General features: G+C 38.8%; 1 protein-coding gene across 1 annotated transcript in view; it reads left to right on the top strand.

The window, feature by feature from the left end:
- Positions 1 to 17,351, top strand: part of LOC126237223 (hemolymph lipopolysaccharide-binding protein-like) — a 38,655-nt gene extending 21,304 nt beyond the window's left edge. The window contains exon 5 of the mRNA XM_049947110.1: positions 16,857 to 17,351. Coding sequence (XP_049803067.1) covers positions 16,857 to 17,029 — 173 coding nt within the window. The 3' untranslated portion in view covers positions 17,030 to 17,351. The remainder of the gene's footprint in view (positions 1 to 16,856) is intronic.
- The last annotated feature ends 1,619 nt before the right edge of the window (positions 17,352 to 18,970 follow it).

The raw sequence follows: 18,970 nt of genomic DNA, 5'->3' as shown, positions 1-18,970 counted from the left end.
CATCCCAGAGCAAACAAACAAAGAACAACACGCATCAATTAAAGAATAAGAGGAAAACGAAATCTTAAGACAGCCACCAGAACAAGCACAAATAGAACACGAAGTGACACACATGTTAGATACAGAAGAAAACTTTCAGCTGACATAAATAGAATACAAAGACACAAATACAGACATTAGACCATTCTTGCATAGACCCCCAAATAACCCACAAGTCGAAACAACAATAACAACTATCAACACAATCATACACAACAAAATAAATGAAAATACAACTATGGAAGAGTTACAACTACTGGTTTATATAGGAGCACTCACTACACTAAATATACACACTAGGCAGAGATCAGAACCAACCAACACACAGAAGAAACCCACAAAACCAGCATGGCGACACAGGCTACAGATCAGAATAGAAAAACTGAGAAAAGACATTGGACAGCTAAAACAATTTATAAGAAATGAAATATCAGACAAAAAACGCAAAAAGGTTAGGTAAAATCTCACAACAAGAAGCGATAGAACAATTAGATGAAAAGAAGCAGAAATTACAAGCTTTGGCCAAACGACTTAGAAGAGACAAAAAAGTGAAAATAGAAGGAAACTAAACCAAACATTCAACACAAACCAAAAGAAATTATATCAGACAATAGATAACACAAACATTAAAATAGACAATCCACCAAACATAACAGACATGGAACACTTCTGGGGCAACATATGGTCAAACCCAGTACAACAGAACAGACATGTATGGTGGATACAAACAGAAACAGACACATACAAGATGATACCACAAACGCCTGCAGTGATAACCTTGCAACATGAAGTCACCCAAGCAATTAATTCTACACACAATAGGAAAGCCCCTGGAAAAGATAAAATAGCAAATTTCTGGCTAAAGAAGTTCACCTCAACACATTCACTTCTAACTAAATTATTTAACAGTTACATTGCAGACCCATACACATTCCCTGATACACTTACACATGGAATAACTTATCTGAAACCTAAAGATCAAGCAGACACAGCGAACCCAGCTAAATATCGCCCCATAACATGCCTACCAACAATATACAAAATATTAACTTCAGTCATTACACAGAAATTAATGACACATACAACACAGAACAAAATTATAAATGAAGAACAAAAGGGCTGCTGCAAAGGAGCACGAGGATGTAAAGAGCAACTGATAATAGGTGCAGAGGTGACATATCAAGCTAAAACTAAACAAAGGTCGCTACACTATGCATACATCGATTACCAAAAAGCTTTTGATAGTGTACCCCACTCATGGATACTGCAGATATTGGAAATATACAAAGTAGATTCTAAACTGATACAGTTCCTAAACATAGTAATGAAAAATTGGAAAACCACACTTAATATCCAAACAAATTCAAATAATATCACATCACAGCCAATATAGATTAAGCGTGGAATATATCAAGGAGACTCATTAAGTCCTTTCTGGTTCTGCCTTGCTCTGAACCCGCTATCAAACATGCTAAATAATACAAACTATGGATATAATATTACTGGAACACACCAACACAAAATCACACATTTGCTATACATGGATGATCTAAAACTACTGGCAGCAACAAATCAACAACTCAACCAATTACTAAAGATAAGAGAAGTATTCAGCAATGATATAAATATGGCTTTTGGAACAGACAAATGTAAGAAAAATAGCATAGTCAAGGGAAAACACACTAAACAAGAAGATTACTTATTGGATAACCACAGCGAGTGCATAGAACCGATGGAAAAAACAGATGCCTATAGATATTTACGATACAGGCAAAAAATAGGAATAGATAATACAAATATTAAAGAAGAACTAAAAGAAAAATATAGAAAAAGACTAACAAAAATACTGAAAACAGAATTGACAGCAAGAAACAAGACAAAAGCTATAAATACTTATGCTATACCAATATTGAACTATTCATTTGAAGTGGTGAAATGGAGTAACAAAGAACTAGAAGCACTCAATACACTTACAAGATCACAATGCCACAAATATAGAATACATCACATACATTCAGCAACAGAAAGATTCACATTAAGTAGAAAGGAAGGAGGAAGGGGATTTATCGACATAAAAACGCTACATTATGGACAGGTGGACAATTAAAAAAAATTCTTTATAGAACGAGCAGAAACTAACAAAATACACAAAGCAATCACTCATATGAATACATCGGCTACACCATTGCAATTTCATAACCACTTCTACAACCCTTCAGATCACATAACATCAACAGATACAAAGAAAGTAAATTGGAGGAAGAAAACACTACATGGCAAGCACCTGTATCATCTAACACAGCCACACATCGATCAAGACGCATCCAACACATGGCTAAGAAAAGGCAATATATACAGTGAGATGGAAGGATTCATGATTGCAATACAGGATCAAACAATAAACACCAGTTATTATAGCAAGCATATTATTAAAGATCCCAATACCACAAGAGATAAATGCAGACTTTGCAAACAACAAATGGAAACAGTAGATCACATCACAAGTGGATGTACAATACTAGCAAATACGGAATACACCAGAAGACATGACAATGTCTCAAAAATAATACATCAACAACTTGCCATACAACATAAACTAATAAAACAACACGTTCCCACATACAAGTATGCACCACAAAATGTACTGGAGAGTGATGAATACAAATTATACTGGAACAGAACCATTATAACAGATAAAAAAACACCACATAACAATAAAAAGATGAAATTAACACAACTAATCGAAATATCCATACCCAATACAACAAATATACAGAAGAAAACAGGAGAAAAAATTGAAAAATACATCCAACTGGCTGAGGAAGTCAAGGAAATGTGGCATCAGGATAAAGTTGACATTTTACCAATTATACTATCAACTACAGGAGTCATACCACACAATATCCACCAGTACATCAACGCAATACAGCTACATCCAAACGTATATATATATACAACTATAGAAATCTGTAATTATTTTTACATCTTCAATTACCCGAAAGTTCCTAAGTGCAATGTAACATATACCGTACAATTAAAAGGAAGTCACGCTTGATCAAGGTCCGCGTCACTTTGCATTTTGAACCAGACATAACGTCTGAGAAAGGAAAGAAATAATAGTAATACAGTGCAGGCCCTACAGCAGTGAGTAGCCATTATATAGTTACTGTTGCGTTGCAGTGTCAATTATTTTGATTTATGTTGTGAAGTAAATAATGAAGCAATTTCTGGTCTATTGCGGGAACTGTATACAACTCAGACAAGGCATTTTAATGAGATATTTTAGTATACTTGTATCGCCTTAGACAGAAAAACAAAGGTGCAAAGATGATAACTATGAAGGAACCATGGCTAACAGACGTACTCCAGTTAAAGTAGGATAGAAGGAAGTACAAAAATGTTCAAGGAAATTCAGGAATACAGAAACACAAGTCACCGAAGATTGATTAGTCGATTTAGAAGCGGTAGGGTATCCAGTATTAGAATCAGAATTAAAAAGAGCTTCGGAGTACTTTAGATCAAATAAGGCAGAAGGGATCTAACATTTCATCAGAATTTCTAAAACCATTCTGGGAATTGGTAACAAACCGACTATTCACGTCGGTGTGTAAAATGTATGTCTCACGACATACCGTTTGACTTTCAGAAAATTATCATCCACACAATTTCGACTTCTGCAGGAGCCAACAACTGCAAGAATTATCACACAATCAGCTTAATAGTTCATGCATCCAAGTTACTTTCGAGAGTAATATTCAGAAGAATATAAAAGTAAACTGATGATGTGTTATAAGACGATCAGTTTGGTTTTAGGAAAGGTAAAGGCAGCGGAGAGGCAATTTTGACGTTGCGGTTGATAATGGAAGCAAGACTAAAGAAAAATCATGACAAATTCATAGGATTTGTCGTTCGGCAACGTAAAATGGTGCAAGATGTCCGAAATAAGGTTAAGCTACAGGGACAGATGGGTAATATACAATATGTATAAGAGCCAAGAGGGAATAATAAGAGTGCGAAACCACAAACGAAGTGCTCGGATTAAAAACAATGTAAGGCAGGGATGTAGTCTTTCACCTGTTCAATATAGACGTCGAAGAAGCAATGATGGAAATAAAGAAAAGGTTCAGGAGTGAAATTAAAATTCAAGGTGAAATGATATCAATGATAATACTTGCTGATGACATTCTTATCCTGAGTGTTACAGATAATGTTGAAAATTAAGTGGACTGATAAGGTAAGGAATGAGGAGGTTCTGCACAGAAACGGAGAAGAAAGGAACATCTGGAAAACACTGATAAGGAGAAGGTACAGGATGTTAGGACAACTGTTAAGACAGCAGGGAACGAATTCCATGGTACTAGAGGGAACTGTAGCGGGCATAAAACTGTAGAAGAAAGCAGAGAGTGGAATACATCCAGCAAATAATTGAGAACGTAGGATGCAAGCACTACTCTGATATGATGAGGCTGCCACGGGAGAAGAATTCGTGACGGGCCGCATCAAACCAGTCAGAAGACTGAGAACCCCCCCCCCCCCTCCCCCCCAAAAAAAGTACCGCCTCTGGTCGAAATTCGACGTATTGTGTTTGTCAAGTAACGTTCGTTCAATATCTTTACTTAACAAACTGAAATTTATCCATACGCGAATTCTTAGTTCTCACCTGAACGCATGCAAAACTTTAGTTCTTACATGAACGCTATGAAGAAAGAATAAGAAAGGGTGAAGAGTGTCAATGTTGAAATAATATAACTGGCCATAACATGGAGAACGATCGTACTGGAAGTCACTGGACCTGATCAATGATAAAATAATTTTTGCGTATCTTGAAAGTGATATACTGCATGTAAAACTACTTCTGCATTTTTAGGCTTAGAACAGACCATAAAAAATGCTGCATTGTAGTTACGAATATTGAAATAATTCTTTTATTTGCCTTTAACTTTTGGAGCATTTCAAGTGAGTCTTTGATAAAGTGCGTTGAAAAATAAATTTGTTTCAACCGTGGCAAATTAACTTTTAACTTACGACAACACAATGTGAATGCCATTGTATCACTTAAAGTAACCTCAGATGTGAATTGTTTCGCTGTACAAAATACCGCACTGTAAATTCATCGAACCACATTTATAACCGTCAAAATTGTTTACAATTACATTCGGTGAACATTTAAATGTATCTTTGAAAATAACAAAAGAATTATAATTATCAATGCCGACGTTATTCCTGTTACTTCATCTACACAAAAAATTTCTATGGCTCTTTATCTTTCAGTCCAACCTTTCAACTTTCTCCTTCTAGGCATAAATGCAGTTTCCATATAATAAGTGAACGTGGAAGTCATAGTTGTTCAAAACAAAGAAATTAAATATCAGGAACTTACTCGAAATTTTCTGGTAAAGGCGGCAAATGACCGCAAAGCTACACATATAGAGAAGTAAGTAAAATAACTACGCCTAAATACAACGTAAATTACAGACTTCGTTAACACAACATTCTGATTTCTACTGCAGATAGCACCATCAACCTAGTTGCTGTTGCCCTGTATGCGTGTGTTAATGCAAATGAACTATGTGAACATGAATGTCCCTAGAATACGATTTCACGAAACGTCGTTTCGGGTATCATTTCTATAGTAGCACGTGATCAGTATGCAGGGCAGAAGTTGGTAGTACCTAAATTTTCGATGCTCACGTATTGGACATTTTAATGCATGACAGAGCTATGAATATGAAACCATCTGCTTCCTTTTATCGCTCTTAACAGGAATGTACACACATTTTTTAATTTTTTTTGTACGCTTCTGTGTCACAGTATCTTTCAAATTATTTAAATCACATTGTCCTGCTTGTGTCATTAATATTAAAATTGGTACTTTAATCTTCTTGTTCACATATTAATATTATGCTGTGACGTATAAGTTTACATTTTACTGTCTGAAATGCATTGTGAGATTTATGTATGTTGTGAATGGACTATGTGAGTAAAATTTTGTTCATAAATTCGTTTCACAAGCTGTAATCTCCACCACATTGTGTCACATGTTAATGCTAGTATTTAGAAAAAGGGATTTTTAGTAACTTATGTAATCACTATTACACTCTCATGAATTATAAATAACAGACATGGTTTTTAAGGATTTAGTTTCATGGCCCAAACTCAGTTGAACACTTCTTATTTGTCCCTCAGAAATTCTCGTTTTACCTCTCAGGGTTAATTACCCCCATGTTGGGAACCTCTGGCGCAGATGATAGTGCACGAGACTGCTCAGCTTTTGGCTCACTTTCTATCCTTGCTGCCGTCCCATTTCCAGTATGGCCCTGTTGTTCGGTTTTACGAAATCAAACGAAGAACACATCTGGGTGCCTATTCTGTATTTTTCCGCCATTGTGCCGATCGTTTAGGTACTCAAGAGCACTGAACAGTCTAGTATTCGAATTAGAGTCCCATCTTTATTCAGTATGCATTTCCGTAGCGATACCGTTCGGGTCTAGAGAACCGAAGCGCTGTTGTCGGTTCGCGTCACGCAAGCCAATCAATAACAAGCGGCCGCATATCCACGCATGCGCACTGTAGCGCTCACAGCGCCACGAACACAAAGCGGCTAGCAGACGACACAGGCGCACTATTCTTCGCAGTATCGAACTTGGGTTTTCGTAGTACGAAGTGTTGCTAAAATACCAGCGGAAATGTCGGACGAAAATGATTCTCAGCTGAAATGCATAGAAATTTTTACAGTTTCCCTGACCGCATGTTTCCATGCATGTATAATAACGTTAGTGTTTTTGACTATATTCTGCACATTGTCGTATATTCCGCATTATGTCATCTTATTCTCATTCACACTGACATTGTGTTTTGGATTTTACTTTTCGGAAAATGCGTTAGGAATAGTGTGTAGTACCACATTGCACTGATACATCTATAAAAACACCCGAAAAATTGATTGAGAGTTTCAAAGAATAAGAAGATAAACAGAATGTGGTTATAACTCGCTCCTAGAGATCCAAATAATTAAGTAGCCCCATATGATACGTCAACGATTTCGGTCTTAAAGGCAAAATTGAAAAAAACGGGTTTTCGAGACCTCCTGCAGTTCACCAAAGTTTATAACATGCATCTCAAGAATGAAAATGTTTCGTATATGGTGATACAGTCTAAAAATATTACGGCGGAGATCTTTCATCTCTGCTTACTGTTGTTGAAGATTCGATCGCAGATAAAGACTTGTGACAAGCAAGATTATGGAGATGACTACTGCTAGTTACATTCCCAGTAATTTAAGTTGTGCTCTTATTATTCCTGTCTAACCGCATACTCGGAAATCGCTACATATTCGGAAAAAATGGTGAATTATTTCTGACAAGAAAAAATATAAAGGTCACTGTCGGTTGTTTCACTCACAGCAACTTCATCTCCAACAATTTCATATTTCGTATTTTAAACACACAGAAATCACGAAATCATTACTGAGAAAGTGCGCTCTTACTTGTAAGTAATATTGAAGAAAAATGTTAACACGTTTCGATAGTTACTAACTAAACCATTTGTGGGAAAAAGTACACAGAGTCACAAGTAACGTCAGTTCACACTCATATAATATACGTAAGGAGAGCCAATATCTTGCTATTTAATGATCTTTAAACTCTTATTTGCGCTAAAATAACACGTATTTTGAGAGAATATTAACCGAAAACGTTTTCTTTTTGGATGTAATCATTCACAGTAACAACCTAACCCAACCATATTTCTAACAATGGAAAATAGTCTGTTATGAACTCACTTTCCAACTGGATGCGTCCTCTCGTGTTTCTTTAGTAACAGAATCACTAAATCCAAAGCTAAAACCGCTACATATGTTTAAAATAACACATTCTAGATGTTCATAAACCACAGCTCACCAATCGACAGGGCCACACCGAAATCCAAAACCTCTCGGTACAATTGTCATAAAATCGTTAGGGCGACCGTTCGATAACAGGTTTCAGAAGCTTACTGAATAGGATATTTCGATAAAGAACCGAAAATGACGTCACTATCGAATCAAACCAACTACACCGATCGATATGAACGATACAGAATAGGGCCCCTGGCAACACCTTCTCTGGCGGGCTGCTTGAATTCGCACGTGCGATTGGATAATTTCGATGATAATTAACTCGGGAGCGCCGCAACAGATCGAATTTTTCCCCTTAACAATCATTTCTCAGCACAATCTACCCTCCAACATTCTTACAAAGCTTTTCAGACTATTTCTGACTACACCGTATATACAAGCTAAGACAAAAAAGTGACGCACAACGAAGGATTTATGTGAATGGGACGGAAATCGGTATCAGGTAATGAGTTGGTCCATCCCTGGCCCTTATGCAAGCGGTTATTCGGCTTTCCATTCATTGACAGAGTTGTTGGATGTCCTCCTGCGGGATATCGTGAAGAATTCTGACCAGTCGGCGCGTTAGGTCGTCAAAATCTCGAGCTGGCTGAATGACACCGCCCATTACGATCTATACTCCCTCAATTAGCGAGAGGTGCCTTGCTGTCCGATGTATTGTTTGTCAAGCACGACCACAAGCAGTAGAACCTCTGTGTATCTGGGCATTATCTTGCTGAAATGTAATCCCAGGATGGCCTGCCATGAAGAATAACAAAATGGAGCGTAGAATGTCGTCGACGTAACGCTCTGCTGTAAAGATGCAGTGGATGAGAACCAAAAGGGCTCCTGCTATGAAATGAAACGACACATCAGGCCACAACCCCTGATTTCGGATCGTATGGTGGGAGAGTCAGGTTTTGTTCCACCGCTACCTGGGATGTCTCCAGAAATTTCTTCGCTGGTCATTGGGGCTCAGTTCGAAGTGGAACTCTTCATCGAAGACAGTACTACGCCAGTCAGTGAGATTCCAGGCAAAATTTGTCCAATACCACTGTAATCGGGATGTTGGTGCAAAGAAGTGGTGCAAGGGGCGCCATGATCTCAGCCCCGTTTCTGTGAGCTACCTACTAACGGCCACTGTGGTCACTCAAGCATCTGTTGCACGTTGGATCGGTAATAATGATAAATCGTGGGCTATGAGTATTTCCCTGATGATTGTCGATCCGCTAGTTATGGAGTATCTCTAGGTCGGCCACTTCCTTCATGTCGCAGTATTCGGACGTTGGGCCGCGCTCGGTGGACGAGCTGTTCTAGGCGCTCCAGTTCGGAACCGCGTGACCGCTACAGTCACAGGTTCGAATCCTGCCTCGAGCATGGGTGTGTGTGATGTCCTTAGGTTAGCTAGGTTTAAGTAGTTCTACGTTCTAGGGGACTGATGACCTCAGATGTTAAGTCCCATAGTGCTCAGAGCCATTTGAACCATTTGAACCATTCGGACGTTGTTCATCCGTTAGGATATTAAAATATTTCTCTCCGTTGATTTTAATGCCGTAGGTTATGCTTTGTTTCCAAGCTCTGACCAGATCGTCCATGCAGAAGTTTAGAAGAATTGGACACAGTCTACATCCTTGTATAATTCCCTGTGTTGTTGATAACTATAGAGACAAGTTATCTTCATTTTCGATTATAATTTTAACATCTTTGTAAAAAGCTTTGGCAGCTGTAATTAGATGGGAAGACTCTTGTTTCCATAATCTGCCACAGCTTTTGAATAATCCATAAAGGCTATGTGGTATCTGTAAGCTAATTTTTTTCCTTTTCTCTACACATTGTTCTTTAATAAAAATACCATCAGTGCAGGATCGTCCTTTCCTAGAACCATTTTCTTTTTCTACTAAAACTGTATCACCAGCATGGTACAGTTAATTATTTATGATACTGATACAGATTCTATAGCCTGTATTAACAAATGCAGTTCCTCTGTAATTATTTCCGTCGCTTCTGTTGTCTTTCTTGAATATCGAGAATGTTTTGGCCATATTCTACTCCTACGGTACCTTAACCGCTGTCCAACGCAGGTTAATGAGAGGAAGCATGCGCTCCTTTAGTGAAAGACCTCCGTATTTAAGCAATTCGGCATTCATATTGTCTGTCACCGTTGCATTTCCGTTCTTCAATTTTTCACTGTTACATCTATCTCATTCATCTCCATGTAATGCGACAAATGGTCTGTGTGCCAAACACAAACATTTTGGCTCTAGAGGCTTGAGGCAGAATTCTCCTAGTCCTCTCATCAGTGGTTGTGAGTTCGACAACTCACAGCGAGTGAGTGCGAGAGGAGTATGAATGTGTAGTGTCTGTTCTTTCCTAGATTTCTGAGAGAACAGACATCACACGGAATCTGCAGCTGTGATACATGTTATGCAAATTGAGGCTGGAGCGGTGAGAAAGGAAGAGAAAGGGAAGGAACTAATGGTATCAGCTGCCTCGGGACATCATGCGGAATCAGCAGCGATAAGTGAAAATCTGTGCCATGACGTGACTCGAACCCTGAACCTTCTCCTTAGTTGTCAGTTGCGTTAACCACTGCACCATCCGGACTTAGTATTTAATGTATTGGTCAGAGTCGCCTCGCTCCCCAGCAGACCCTCATTCTCAACCAGCACCAGGTATTCGCAGTCCCCATCCACGTCCTCCATGCTCACTACTTCGAGATTCCCACAGGAAATCGAACGTAATTGTGCACCTGCACTGAAGTTGGTGGATTCATTGCCCATCGATGTGAATCAATTATATGAGTGCTTGGTGTCTGTTTCGATGCAGCTGATATCATTAGTTCCTTCCCTTCCCTTTCCTTTCTCCCCTCGTCAGCCTCAATTAACATAATGAGAGCAGCAGACCAGATAGGTAGCAGTTTCGAAGACCGAAGCCATCTTGGCGAATGCTAGCAGCATATCACAGGCTCGGCCTAGTAGCTGGTATACTACAACGAAAAGATGCCAAGTCTTGGAAGCCTGTGTATTACTGCTCGTATGAGGCAATGACAATATGCCTTGCGATGACCAAATGTGGACTACTTTTCTGAGTTCACCACTAGTCTTGACCATCCCTCTATTTCACAAGAATGGCTTTCTGGGCTTCTGATTGTTTCCTTTCCACCATATCAGCGTTCTTGTGACACCACTTTTTCTTGCTAAATCAAACTGTGCTGTTAGAATGAATGAATCTTCTCCTTGCTGAGGTCATGCTACTGAGTTTACAACTTCGGCGTCTCACTAGCGCAAAGTGAGGCAATTTTTTGCGGTTTTGTTCTGCTTTCCACAATGTCGGCTTTCTGCCTCTTTATCGTTTTGATTGCGACACGGGATACTGGCCTGTCTTGCCTTGGCTTTTGACTGGTTAGAGAGGACACTGAAAAAACGCTACATTCGTCCGTAATACATTTCTGCTGTTTAACACTTGCAGCATATTGACATAAAAATGAAAAAAAATACTGGGCTTAACGCACGTCAGGGAGATGACGATTACAGCGTTTGTAGATTTAGAGACAGCTTTTGACACTGTTGATGGAAATACATTCTTTGAAATTCTGAAGGCACCAATGATAACAGGTTGTTTGCAACTTGCACACAAATCAGACTGCCGTTATAAGAGTCGAAGGTCATCAACCTCATCAACGGTGGAAAAGGAGTGAGTCCGGGTTATAGCCTTTCCCTAATGGTATACAACATGCACTTTGAGCAAGCAATAAGGGCAACTAAGGAAATATTTGGAGAGGGAATTACAGTTCTGACCTTTCCCAATGTTACTGTCATTATCTCACACACAGCAAAGGACGTGAAGGAGCAGTTGGGTGAAATGGGTAGCTTTTTGAAAAGAGAGTATAAGGTGAACATTAACAGGCTGTGGTAAGTGACTGTAGTCGACTTAATTTAGGTGATTCAGAACAAATCTGATTACTAAATGTGAAAATAGCATGCATAGCGAACACTACGGATATTGACAAATAACTGGTGGCCTAAGTTTTACAGTAACTCGCAGTAAAAGATACGATTGGTTTAATTTATAGCTCAGAACAGGTTGGCATTACCACAGTGAACTAAATAACTAAGAAAGCCAATCCTGCTTAAGCAGGGCGAGTCCATGAAGATGTCACTGGCTGGATAAAGCATTCCTAACACGACCTATCTATAGATGAAAAACCATCTAAATACTAAGACTAACAAGTTATGTAGCGATAAGGTACGTGGAGACGGATGGGAATAGAAGGTAAATAAAATAAAAGAATAAATAATTGCAATTATTCGTAGTGTTCGCTATGCATGCTATTTTCCCTTAACATGTTGATTACCATTGAGTTTTGTGTCAAGTTATTTTTGATACTGTGATAACTACTTGTCTTACCATCTGTGATACTGCCTAGGCTGTAAATATGCGAACTATTGTAATTCATATATTATTATGTCACAACTAAGGAAATATTTGGAGAGGGAATTACAGTTCTGACCTTTCCCAATGTTACTGTCATTATCTCACACACAGCAAAGGACGTGAAGGAGCAGTTGGGTGAAATGGGTAGCTTTTTGAAAAGAGAGTATAAGGTGAACATTAACAGGCAATGGTAAGTGACTGTAGTCGACTTAATTTAGGTGATTCAGAACAAATCTGATTACTAAATGTGAAAATAGAATGCATAGCGAACACTACGGATATTGACAAATAACTGGTGGCCTAAGTTTTACAGTAACTCGCAGTAAAAGATATGATTGGTTTAATTTATAGCTCAGAACAGGTTGGCATTACCACAGTGAACTAAATAACTAAGAAAGCCAATCCTGCTTAAGCAGGACGAGTCACTGGGAGGATAAAGCATTCCTAACACGACCTATCTATAGATGAAAAACCATCTAAATACTAAGACTAACAAGTCATGTAGCGATAAGGTACGTGGAGACGGATAGGAATAGAAGGTAAATAAAATAAAAGAATAAATAATTGCAATTATTCGTAGTGTTCGCTATGCATGCTATTTTCCCTTAACATGTTGATTACCATTGAGTTTTGTATCAAGTTATTTTTGATACTGTGATAACTACTTGTCTTACCATCTGTGATACTGCCTAGGCTGTAAATATGCGAACTATTGTAATTCATATATTATTATGTCACATTTTACTTTAAATGAATAATTGGGTCTCATATACACAAGGAGGTCCCTCATCATTATTTAAAAGAATGAAGTGTTTTGTTTGTATGGAGCTCTTGAATGTATGCTGTCTAGTGCTGATCATTTTAATGATTTTACATGCTCCATAGTAAATCTGTCATGTAAAATAGTTTTATGAATAACAAATGTGTACACATGTTTTAATCTATTGTCCTAGATATACAGAGAGGTTTGGTTTAATGCTACTAACAATATATACAAATGTTTTAGCATATTTGCGCTGGATGTACACATAGATTTCATTTAAAGTTATTATTTCCATTATTTTCAAGTTTAAGAGCTATTATGAAACTTCAAATATACACTCTTATATCACCACAGGTATACCCCTTGTTATGCAGGGGCCTCAAGATGGCAATATTGACCTGCCGAAACTGGTAGCATTTGAGATATAAAATAAAATAAAGCGAAATATATGAAGTTTTTTGAATCGAGAACTATATACCAGCCAATGTCCTCCGACCATAATGGACCGACAAAGATTTTGTATGAGGTTGGTGTTGGAGGAATGGCTATGAAAATACAGACAAGCATAAGACCCTATAACTTATTACTAGGACACCAACAATGTCCTGGCTGTATTTTTAGGTTCAAAATCAAAATGTCAAATTCCATTTGTTACACCACGAAAAGCACTTGACTGTAGTTTTGGTACAATCAGAATACTCACACCTACACTGTGCTATCATGCGGCAGCATACTGAATCCAGAGGATTTCACCTATCCGGCTGCACGTTACCACACTTTGTCCGCCCCGGTAGCTGAGTGGTCAGTGCGACGGAATGTTATGCGAAGGGGCCTGGGTTCGATTCCGGGCTGGGACGGAGATTTGCACCAGGCAAATGGTCTCCCGGACGAGAGTTCCTAGCTGCACGACATTTCATTTCATTTCATCTGTGGGGAAAAGGCATCTACTCCAAAGAATAATGCAACATCGACTGAAGTTGATGAAGTTATAACCGAATCGCCACTGCTCGGTACTTTAGGAATTACGATTACAAACAAAGTTCGGTTAACTTTATATATTTTTATGGAGTAAACTAATTTTTAATTAGCATAGTTAGTGGAAAATTTGGGAAAAAGTTCTCAAAGTATGTCATTAATAAAAATAACCAAAGGTCTCCAGTTCCTCACCAGAACGAGAATAATTATACTCGTAAGGAATCTTACGTAAGAACAGTTACTGGTGTCATGACGTAGGAACAGTACCTAATGCAATATTTAGAATACTTCACACCACACATGCCACAGTAGACAAATAATAATCAAATTGCAAACACATACAACATATATTAATTTTCGAGGATCAATTAAAGTAAGATTGTTTACTGGATGTGGACAGAACATTTTAATTTTACTCACCATAATACTCACTGTCGTAATTGTAGCAAGCAGAAATATTGTTTGAATTTACTCATTGGTAAGGACTGCCATTTACCTAGCAGTTACTCTCATATTTCTTTGTAATAAAAGTTATAAATTATGCCACAAGCTATAAATTAGAGACTGTGCTTTGACAGTGAAATTCAGTGTCCATGCTACCAATTTTTTATTGTGAAAATTCCTCTATTTTTAGCAAATCAATTAATACTGGCTTTTGCATTATTCTATTGTGACATTATCCGTACTGCAGCCCAAGATTACATTATTACATAATTGTCAAAAAGCTGGAAAAATTACGTTTCGATAATCTAATAAATTAATGTTCACTTGATTTTCAGTTCATTTTATGATTATCTCAGTTCGCACAAAGGGATGCGATGGATAATACTTGGCTAACGACTTATGAAAATTATTTACATGACAATATGCACGAAAACAATGTTATTTAAGCAATAAACTTCCGACGATGCTGGCCAGCCTATTACAATTTTAGTTATAAAAAGTCTAGATGTTACTTCACTTTATGATGTCGAATTGTCGAGCGGCATCATTTAGCGCTAAAATAGGACAAAGGCTGATCTTCTTGCCATACATTAGCCAATAACAAGGATCCACTCTTGACGTTATGTGAATTACTCTTGCTGCATTTGTACTGTGCTCAATAAATGCCATGCACATAGCTTGTCCATATTAAACATCCGCCAAAACAACCATTTCAGTTATCGCTGCTCTGCGCTTCGGAAACAGACTTTTTATCTCCGCACTTTTGCATAGCCACACCGGCGAATACACACAACCAACGACAACAACGGTCTCCTTGTGACTCCGAACTGCTACTTTCTTGGCGCGCTCGCACGTTCAACGATAACGCATTTACACTTTATTATACTCTTTGACAATAGCTTTTCCCTGACTGGGCCAGCGTGTCTACTTACAAAATGTCAACATTCCATGCGTATTCTCTTTCTTAAGTAACAAATGGCCTTTGTAAGTTGACAACATATTCACAAGAATAATATTCAGCAGAACTAATAAAACAAACTTCGTAAAACACGTAAAACATTACAGGATGTTTGAAAAAGAACTCTCTAGTTTTAAGTATAATTTTAATGGGGAAGTTAATGAAAAAATACGTCAGTGAGTACGTATCATGAAAGAGTATTCCTTCAAGTTTTTTTTTTTTTTAATGTTAGTGGACTTCAACGTGGGATCCATTTGTTGCCCTGCACACGTTGAGAGGATATTCCATTTCTCGCCACGTATTTAGCAAATTTCATGTGTAACTGTCCCAACCGCCGTTTCTTTCCTGTAAATGATTGATGTCTCTGATCTTTTCACTATACACAACATTTTTTGTATGCACGCAAAAGAAAAAATCCAGTGGGGTTAAGTATGGGCTCTGTGGTGGAAGAGGTATTGGGGCCAGGCCTGCCTATCCACCTTCCTGGAAAGCAAGTGTCAATAGCTGCACACACATGGTTACTGTAATGAGGTGAGGTGCCATCTTGTTGGGAAAACACAAGCCCCTTTTCCACCTCAATATAGTCCATTTAGGGAAAGACATTCTCTGTCAGCCGGCCGGTGTGGCCGTGCGGTCTAGGCGCTTCAGTCTGGAACCGCGTGACCGCTCCAGTCGCAGGTTCGAATCCTGCCTCGGGCATGGATGTGTGATGTCCTTAGGTTAGTTAGGTTTAAGTAGTTCTAAGTTCTAGGGGACTGATGACCACCGATGTTAAGTCCCATAGTGCTCAGAGCCATTTGAACCATTTGAACCATTCTCTGTCAACATGTCGCAGTAAACGTCCCCGTTCACAGTTTTTTCTACAAAAATGAAAGGACCAATCACATGATCTTCCATCAAACAGCACCAGATATTAACTTTGGGATAGTCACGTTGATGCTGAATAACTTGATGTGGATGCTCTGCCCCCCCCCCCCCCCAAATTCTACAGTTATGACGATTAACTGTTCCACTGAGATGAATTGTAGACTCAACGTACACATTGTTGCTGAGTTGCTTTGCACTGCACTGCACGCAAACCTGGACTGAACTGGAGGAACAGAGGAAAAAAACAGCACTGGTGCCGTGTCAAGGACAAGCAGGCCTGCCAACTGCAGTGGAGCCAAACTTGGAGAGATGATGAATCAAACACCACAGACTAGTATGTCACTTTGTACAGATTCTAGGATACATTAAAACTAGGTAGTTCTTTTTCAAACAGACTGCATGATCATCCACAGAGTTGTGTTGTTATAACCAGACATAATAGTTTTTTCCTGACTGCTCAATTTTAACATTTTACATGAATGAAATTATTATTTCCTGTGCACCAGGTCAACCTTTGATATCGAGTGGCCACGTAAACTGGAAGAAAGGTAAGCCTAATAACGTATTGTTCCCCGATTCTCCAGAAGGCCAGGACTGTGGGGCTATTTACAACGACGGAACCATCAACGACGTCAGGTGCAACGTGGAGAGGCTGTTTGTGTGCGAGCAGAGTCTCTAGTGCTTCTAGGGACTCACTCTTTCGTATTCTGCCGTCAGCGGTGAAATAGTGAAACTTCGACAACTGTGGCCGGCTGCAAATTATGGAGGAGACAAACAGCGAGTCAGATTTCTTTTTTCACCAACAGGAAGAAGTTACAACGCAAAATATAAAATAAAAATGGTTTCTATTTCTGTTGGCATTAATTATTCCTGTAAAGAGCCAATGAAAACGTGTGTGGAACTTGCATTCATTATCACTATGATTTGTATCAAAACTCTCATGTTTAAATTGACATTTTGGTGTATTTACCTCCTATGTTAGATTAAAAGTTTTATTCCCATGTTTATTCTTTCATTATCTACGTATTCAAACTCTACTTAGAATGTCAAAACAAGGCAAATTTATGTTATTGAAGCGTTCGGTTCCTGGATGAGTTGGCAGCAAGTACTTTAACTCACATGCTTGCTAGCAGCCAGTATAATTAATCCTCCAATAACCCATAGAAAAAATGCATTGTCATGAATTTTTGTTTTTATACATTGGTAATAATTCTGTGTGCCAATAACTACAAACACTCGTAATTTGAAAGATGTGTACGGGAATTGATGTTAGACTAGATTTCTACCAAGTATCATTAGTATCTGCGGTGTGAAAATAGTAAAGAAGATGGCGACTATTCCAACTCATCATGCCCTTTGCCTAATATTAGAAAAATTAGATTTCTACAGTCAGAATAATTCTGAACTTGGTACTGAATGTCTCTAAAATGGAATGTAGCGGCAATATTTTGTTTAATGCAGTCTGTCACACACAGGAAGAAAATATTTATAGAAAGCTATTTGCTTACAACTGGTAAAAATTCTACAAATGCTAACACAATAAAGCAATCGCGTGCGATAGGCGGTCGTGATCTGAGCTACTTCGTCCATCTCGGTGCTTGCAGATGTAATCACATGAGCTCGTGTAGCGGAGAATCGAACAAAACTGGGTAGGAGGGTCAAACCGGGTACCTCGCAAATTTTGTGACGGGTGGTTCTGTCTAGCGGTTGAACACTGGTACTAACAGCGGCAGCCATTTCATGCAGTTGGAGAGAACAAAAGCAGCAGAGAAGCACGTTTTCTTATTTCTATGAATTTTTAAAGTATTAAGCTGTAAATTTTTCAATTTTGTTCGGTTTGTTTAATGAGTCTGAAGCAGTATAACATTGTCTAAAGATAGAGGTAAGTGCATATCTTGATTAAGTATATTTAACTGCATATTTCGACGTTCTTTTCATACTCCTGCAGCTGGTGACGCCATTTTGAAGTCAACAAGTCGCTGTTGGGTCAAACCGGGTATCTAAGTATGGGTCAGAACAGGGTGAGAGGTTCCATGCCCTCTTTTGCATGTCACCTCTCAATTTCATCAATTTTATTGATGTTCTATGTCATTGCACAGTGGTATCAGACCGAATAAGGTTATTGTAAGGAGAGTATTAGTACTGAGAGCTCAAAATACTTTTCACTTGATTCCTACGCATGTTGGGTTACTTCCCTGGGTGGTCAGTGCGCGGAGAGCATCGGAGGACGCGGCACACTGCGTTTCCGGTTGGGGGCTACATTTCTCTGAATACTGAGAGGGTCGTACAATGGGCTTAAGCGCCTGGCGGAACGACTGACGTCATCGAGTTTCACCTATTTTATGCAGCGCGTAACGACCTGCGAGACGTCTGAGTATCGCTGCAGTTTATGTGTTTACCATTCCGGTGCGTCTGAAACGAAGACTCCTGCCACAACTGACTGCAGTGTCCTCTTGATTCTCAGAATACTTGTGGACTGTGCCCTGCTGGGTGCGACTGTCTGGCGCCAGACGGCCAGTGGTCTAGGCATGTTGTTTTCACAGCCGGTCAAACGGCACGTTCAGTGCCTTCAGCTGAATAGCAGAGGTGTGATTGGTCAACTTAAACTCAGGCTAGTTCA

The sequence above is a fragment of the Schistocerca nitens genome, chromosome 2, assembly GCF_023898315.1.
Source record: "Schistocerca nitens isolate TAMUIC-IGC-003100 chromosome 2, iqSchNite1.1, whole genome shotgun sequence".
Lineage (NCBI taxonomy): Eukaryota > Metazoa > Arthropoda > Insecta > Orthoptera > Acrididae > Schistocerca > Schistocerca nitens.
Note: the sequence above shows the minus strand (reverse complement) of the source record. Positions and strands in the feature narration are given on the sequence as shown.